The sequence below is a fragment of the Ascaphus truei genome, chromosome 2 (assembly GCF_040206685.1).
Source record: "Ascaphus truei isolate aAscTru1 chromosome 2, aAscTru1.hap1, whole genome shotgun sequence".
In the NCBI taxonomy this organism is placed as follows: domain Eukaryota; kingdom Metazoa; phylum Chordata; class Amphibia; order Anura; family Ascaphidae; genus Ascaphus; species Ascaphus truei.
The window spans coordinates 234217258-234224462 of NC_134484.1; the positions used below are offsets into that span (position 1 = coordinate 234217258).

The 7205-nt window shown below is 36.5% G+C and overlaps 1 protein-coding gene across 2 annotated transcripts in view; it reads left to right on the forward strand.

The window, feature by feature from the left end:
• The window catches only part of LOC142487165 (poly(rC)-binding protein 3-like), an 895499-nt gene extending 888629 nt beyond the window's left edge, over positions 1-6870 (forward strand). Inside the window, exon 15 of one of the 2 annotated variants that reach the window (XM_075585963.1) lies at positions 680-2861. In XM_075585963.1, the coding sequence (XP_075442078.1) occupies positions 680-713 (34 nt within the window). In that variant the 3' untranslated portion in view covers positions 714-2861. Of the gene's footprint in view, positions 1-679; positions 2862-4625 lie in introns of those variants that run through there. The other variant, XM_075585964.1, reaches the window with a different exon arrangement.
• Positions 6871-7205: the final 335 nt, after the last annotated feature.

A 7205-nucleotide genomic window follows, 5' to 3' on the forward strand; every position in this document is an offset into this window, starting at 1 on the left:
CTCTAATGCATCTGTATTGTTATAAGCACCTTTATTATACATAAGTAGTAACTATGTAAGAAATATAGGCCATCAAATGTTTGCCGTCATTTCAAAGGTTTTCCCAGCTTTTATGATAAGTGAACTTTTACCCATCTGCCAATTAGAGTCACATTCCACGCCAATGGCATAAAGCGTTCTCTAAGCATTGTTATTGTGTCATTATTGTATTTAATGACAGCAGAGTTGTGTCTAGGCAGGAGAATCATGTTTGTGTTGATAATCCATTCAATGCTGAAAAGACTTAACTACTTTCAGAGCAGGTCTGTAGGAACCTACATTAACTGTGCAATTCCATGTCGGACCAAGTGGTGATGTATAATAGTTTAATAGCAGATGATTGATTGCTTTAAAAGAAATCAGACAAGTATAAGTATTATTTTCATCATTGATCGTTTTCCTGGCAACGTGTAAGGTGGCATGACGTGTAGAGAGGTGTGCATACAGTAAATCTGATTACCATATCACCAAAGGGGAGTAAACAGCATATACAGCCTCTTTAAAAGTCCTCGTTGGTTGTAAGGGAAAACTATAGAAAAATCCCAAGATATTCAAAAAGTATTGGAAAATACTGTTGTCTCATTTTATAAAGGCACTAATGACCTTCTTTTAACACGGTTTAACATATAACTCTCATTAGTTGGATCCTGTGTGAGCCTGTGCTTGGGGAGTGAAGGATCTACCAACAACGGTAGAAGAAGACCATTCATATGTTTTGATGATCAGGGCCTGTAACGCGGAGAAAGAACATCATCTCATGTACGTGAAAAATAAAATAAATGAGTAGCAGCGACACTATACCTTACAATACGCAGCAGGTAGACTTACTGAGGAGGATCTTTTTGCAATATACTTATGCTGTATTTGTATAAAATTTAAACATTGTATCAATAAAACACAAGTCCCACAACCGCATTGCCCTTTTTCGATTTATTAATGTCTTGTGTTATCATTTGCCGTACTGAACTTTGTGATTGTTTGGCGGAATGTTTTTCGGAAGTGTTTACGTGATTTACAAGTGACATTATTTTCTGTTATGAAGGCATGCCTTTTGTTACTGGTATTATATTGTTTTCACAAGTAGAATGTGCTGCATATGGTTACATGTCTATGAAATGAAAAACTAACAAGTACACATTGTTATTCACCATTTTAACACTGCAATTGTTTCATTCTATTTTTAGAAGGGTTACCAGGTAATAAACACATTTTATTTGTAATTAATGTTCAGATGATTCCCCACAGACGGGCATATTTAGTGGCGCACACGGCAATGCTTCTCTATTATCACGTATTTCTTTAGACTACTATGAATTACCACGGTTTGGACACATTTTCGGATATACTTCTGCTTCAGTGGTCATTTATGAGATTATAATGAAAACGATCTGAGTATGTTGGCCTCTTTTCTTTAAAATAACTTTGGCAGCTACAGAATAAGGGTGGAAGTCACTGATGCTGCTAATCATACTATTTACTGTCATGATGGAGGCTTCCTGTGAAAACCAATGTCCAGCAGTATGTTTTATTACCACAGAATGTCAAATGTGTTTTTCCCTGTGATTTATTCTGCAGTTATTTTGTAAATGTTGTTATTACATGGGGGTTTTGGTAATCATTGGCTACATAGTCGCGGTTATGTTGACGTTTTGATTCCTACACAAATGTATACTGTTTCTTTGAAGGTAACTTATTTATTTGCAGAATTACATTTGAAAAAATGTAGCAATGAAAAACATTAAGGTAAAGTTCACAACCCAGATTTCTTGTGTTGTCATCACAGTGTAGAAAACAAAAATAGCCAAAACCATTTTCTACCTATCAATGGAACTTTATAGCCTGATTATTACTCCATTGGAAATCCATGCTTCCATTAGATTGTATTGTATACCATGAGTCCTCAATGGATGTATGGAATTAAAGCACAGAGGCATCACATGTACAACTTTGGTACATATAAGCACCATAATAAAATACAAACGATAAAGCATGAAAATCATAAGATAACACAAGGGTTGGGAGCAGCAATGTCCCTTGCAAAGTCTTGGGGTTCTTTAGAATCTCTTACTCAAAGATTTATTTACTAGATCAAATGAAATGCATTATATCCACTCAGTACAAAGACCAACCAGATTGCTAACAGCCTGCTCATAAAAAAGTGTCTCACCCTCAGTCCTTTCAGTTGTAGAACACTGAAGTCAGGAGTCAGCTACTCTATGCTTTCCTCATTTCCTAGCATCCTATGTGCCAAGTACCCTGTCATCATTTCATAGGTACTTTCCACTAATCTGCTGCCTCACTTTACAATGTAATCCTTACTGGTTGGTGCACCTTCTATCACTGGCAAATACAAATATACCCAAGACACAGCCAGCCCAAAACCAATGTCTTCTGCATTACCACTAAGAGCACACAATACTTTAATAGCAAGAACAACATCTCTTTATCTGTATGTTAAGCCCAGGAGGGTGATGTAACAGGAGCTTACTCCTTCCATAGCCAATGCACTCAGGAAAGCAAAGCATCAGTGTTTCAGAGCAGAGCTGGCAAGTCTTTCTGTGTTTTCATTTAGCTATACTAAAAGGTTCAGGGCTCCACTCGTTTCTGACCTAGCCAAGACATCGCATTTGCCAAAGGGGTTGACAAGGCTCTCTGACAGACAGGGCTATAAAAAAATCATTTAGTTTGAAGCTAACAAGAAAGGAATGCGTGTCAATATCTGCCTAAAAGGGAAACAATATACAAATGAACTAAAGAACCTACCTCCATTTTAAAGCACATATTTAACTGATCAGAGTATAGCTTTTTTTTTTTTTTTTTTTTTAACAACCACCAATTTAGTGCAAGTAAGTGACTAATGCTTAAAAAAAATAGAATAAGAAACAACCAGCATGCAAAATTTGTGGTCAGTTTGTAATCTATAAAGGTGCAATCTTTAGCAGTTAGGACGTAAGTGATGTACATATTACAGTAAGAAATTCTTTATTTCTGTCCCTTTTTCTTGATGTCAAAAACTCAGACACATATTAAAAATCAAAAGTTTTTTTTTTTTAAATTGGGCTGGTGCTAGCAGAAAATTGAAAAACAAAATCTTTGTTGATACGTTACATTGATCCATAAATCCTTTGGCTATAGCTCTGTCACATGACACAAACACTGATTGGATAACACACATGGGTTCAAAACGTTCCTAATATTATCCCAACCTTCTGGAATAAAAAGGACAGGCACAATTGGGAATGTCCAAGATACCCTTAAAATGATGTAATCCAATTTAGGAAAGATATTAGAACAAAGGGCCATATTGACTAAATAGTGCCAAACCATACACCAGTTTACCTATTACTGTTACTTTCATTAATATAGGAAATATAATTATTCATGTGGGATAAGTGCATGAAGACATAACTAACACTGGGAAAAAGAAGCCCGTGCCCTGAATAGTTTGCAATCTAATCACCATGTGGTGTGACTAGTAGAAACCTTAGGAGTACATTTGAGTGCAATAGCTAGAGTGCGTACAGCAACATATTGTAGTTTAGACTTTAGAGCATACAGTAGTTAGTGAGAGTGGTCAAAAATGTTTTCACGCTGCTCTGGGGCAGACAAGTCACCCAACGTATGAATGGCCCCAAATGGCTTTTGTATGCAGAGAAAAATACTGTATCCCCTACTCGGTTTTAAGACGCTAACAGCATCTTGATGTTTTCTAATGTATCATTTTGGTTCTTTGCCTTGCCATTTCATGTTGTAATATGCCATGTTTTAGTATATTTCAAACAACATTAAAACGGTAGTGGGAATTGTCAATACGTATTTTTGATATAGAGAGAGCTCCTGGTACAACTCCACATTCTGCAGATATTAAACAAATATCTCATATCTGCAGTGTCTCTGGAACGAGAATGCAATAGGGAATGCTAAGAGGTCAAGCTGTCATGTTCTTTCATTATTAGGAAATAACATGTCATTCCCTGCTTGTCAAAACGTCTTCACCGGTGAGCCAGTCTCCATATCGGTAGCCATCAGTGGCAAAACAAAATGCTTTAAATGTATGTGCAATGTGACTATTACTAATTTGCTTTGCCAAGATCCATTTCATAACATAAATAAAATAGACATTTTAATAGCTCTGTTTTTAACATAGCAAATGCCAAGAGTTGTTATGGTTTCTTCATTGTTTACAAAAGATTTAGAAAAAAAAGGCCACGAATGAATGCTAATTGCCCTAATTTTCCCCATCCCCAACACCTCCAGAATCAGTACTTTTCGTGAACCTGGGGTTCCAGTTAAGTAAGCACAACATTGTGGGGGGGAAAGTGTTAGTTACTTTATTAATTTCATTGGTAGAAGGGACTGCAATGGACTGATTGCTATGTGATATGCAGTAGGACCCACATTCAGTAGACTTAATGCATAGTTCTTAAGTGTGGCCATCAAAATGATGGCTTTTATCATATTTTCTCTATAGCTTTCTCAAATTACATTACCTTTTGAACACAGCCTTAGCACAACCAGAGATTTTATCTGTGAAATCCCATATTCATCAATAAAACTGTAAAAAAACTTTTTTCTTCTTTTTGCAGTTTCTTTTGGTGAATATGAATAAATCCCTATGGATTCAGCTTTACATCGGGCCTTCATCTCCTTGAAACGTCAGGAAATTTTGTGTCCATCGGGGGTTCACTGCTTGACTAAGGAGTTGGATAGAGCCACCATACTCTGCTATGTGCTTTTCATTGGAAGTAATTATTAAATCGGCAATAGTTTGTAGAATGTCATTGTGTTGGTGAATGGTCATTCTTACAAGAATGAAATATAAACTTGCTTGAAAGGAGAATGAAAATAATTCATATGAGATGACTTTTAGATTAAAAAAAAAAGAATAAGCAAACAAAGATTCACACACTTTCATTGTTAAAACCACTAAAGTGTATTTGCACTGCCCTCCTTTATAACTAGTTTGTATATTTCTACTCTAGTGCATTATAAACAAGGTGCCTGTAGAAAGTCACTAAGTGGTTCTAAACATGTCAATTATCCATAATATCATGTCAATTGACCAAATTGTATTTTTTTTCTGGCCGAGACTGTACGCTGTACCCTCTGTTTGTATAAACTGGTACAATGTGACTAAATATACGTGCCATTTAATCCATGTACAATTGTGCAAAACGTTTGAACAATGCCAAACAAGGAAATAATTTGCTTTTTGAGTATCACAATTTCACTTATAACCCTGTTTCATGGACTCAGCGCTGTCTGATAGCCCCATTCTGAAAGGAAGAAGTTACTGCACATAATTATGCTGGTTAATTGTTTTCTATGAAAGAAAAATATAAGAACTTCTTTGTGCATAGCTTGGTTATGTGGGAGGGGGTGATAACCTATAGGGGACGTGTACTAAACTCTCCTAGCTGTGAAACTGGGGTTAAACCAGTGTAAAAAAAATACACTATATCAAAGGAAAAACGCCAATTGCTTCTAACTGGGATCCGTTTCCTTTGATAAATATAGTGTTGTTCTCAGCACCTGTTTTGCATCCAGGAGACTTTAGTAAATAAGAGTCAGGGAGTGACGTCTTTCCCAAAGAAATCAGCTGTGAGCATGGAAATATTACAGAACACTAACTGATCTACTTTTTATTGCAGCAGTTTATACATGGTGGGGCTGGTACCCGAGTGTCCCCAGAGAGCCTTTAGTGCAGAAGCAGCACATGCTGAACATGTAAGAATCACACAGCAAATGAAGCCATATTTTCAGAATACTAATCTTTCATAAACAAACACTTGCACACTAACCTCCTCAAGTGAACGGCATGAATAACATGTCATGTGTTCGCATGGAGAGCTGTGCACGAAACGATTATGGGATATGCCGTGATATTACCATTGTTACACTATTTCATTTTTCAGCGGACACACATTCAAAAGTGCCATCCATGCAATCTTCTAATAAAAAGTATTTCTTTCATCTGAGTAACGATTATAATCAAATAGAGGCTTACAAACCCTACTTTTCCACAAATGTTGCTATAATACTTACTTAGATGCAATAAAGAAATCATTTTTTAAAAAGATTTCTTGGATGCCCTACCTAATTTGTCCCTGCTGCTATTTGAGTATTTGAGACCCAGAAGCGTGCAGTCTTTCTTGAATCTGGATGCCCCTGGGAGTATGCTGTTGTCGTCGTCATGTACTATTTAATTTTGTATAGTGCCAACAGTGTCTACAGCTCTTTATAAAATGACCATACAGATAGATCAAATAATGGTACAATACAGGAATACTCACATCAGACATTAAACCAATGAGATTGTTATAAACAAATCCATGTTTTCTATTATTAAGAATATTGATAATATGGGGGAAGAGGGGGGGGGGGGAAGCTCCAGACTTATGGATATACATAAATTCCTGCTCCTTACAGAAGGGGAACTTATAATTAAAGTCAATGGGCTTCTCTTATATCGCCAATGGTGTTGTTGAGCGCTATATTCATGTGTGCGACGTCGGTTGCCTGGAAGAGGAATGACTTAGGATGAAATCCCATTTGAGAAGGGTGGTGCATAAGCCATGAGTAACTGAATAAAGGAATGCTAGAAAATGCAGTGACCGCTTGTAATGATGATGTTGTACGTATGTTTGCCATCACCATCACCATCACCATCACCATCAACATCAACTGACTTCTGCAAACCTGCACCAGTCCTGTGCTGAAAAACAACATAGCCCGAGTAAACTCAAGACAATCAAATGTGGAGTATGCCCAGAATTTTGTGCTCTGACACGTTCCAAATATTTCCAGAATAAATGTAAATTATTTCCTTTAGATCTGCGTTTCTTTTTCCTTTTTTTAAATCTTATATCAGTGGTTGAAGTGACTTAAAAATTAAACTTGTACTGTGCCTGAGAAATTCTAAATGCTAACATTTCGGCAACGCTATTTGGACCGCATCTTAGAAAGGTTTATGCAATAGGTACAATATGCTCTAAAATAGGAAGGGAGCAGAGTCTTTTGTAAGGTGAATCAATGTTTCTTTAAATAAAACTTGGAAATAAAATGTAGTGGTCCTTCACACTTCTTCCTTTGATTATCATTCATCATTTTGTCACTTTCAATTTTCATTCACAGAAGGGCTGTGCAAATGTCTTCAACATGGGTCT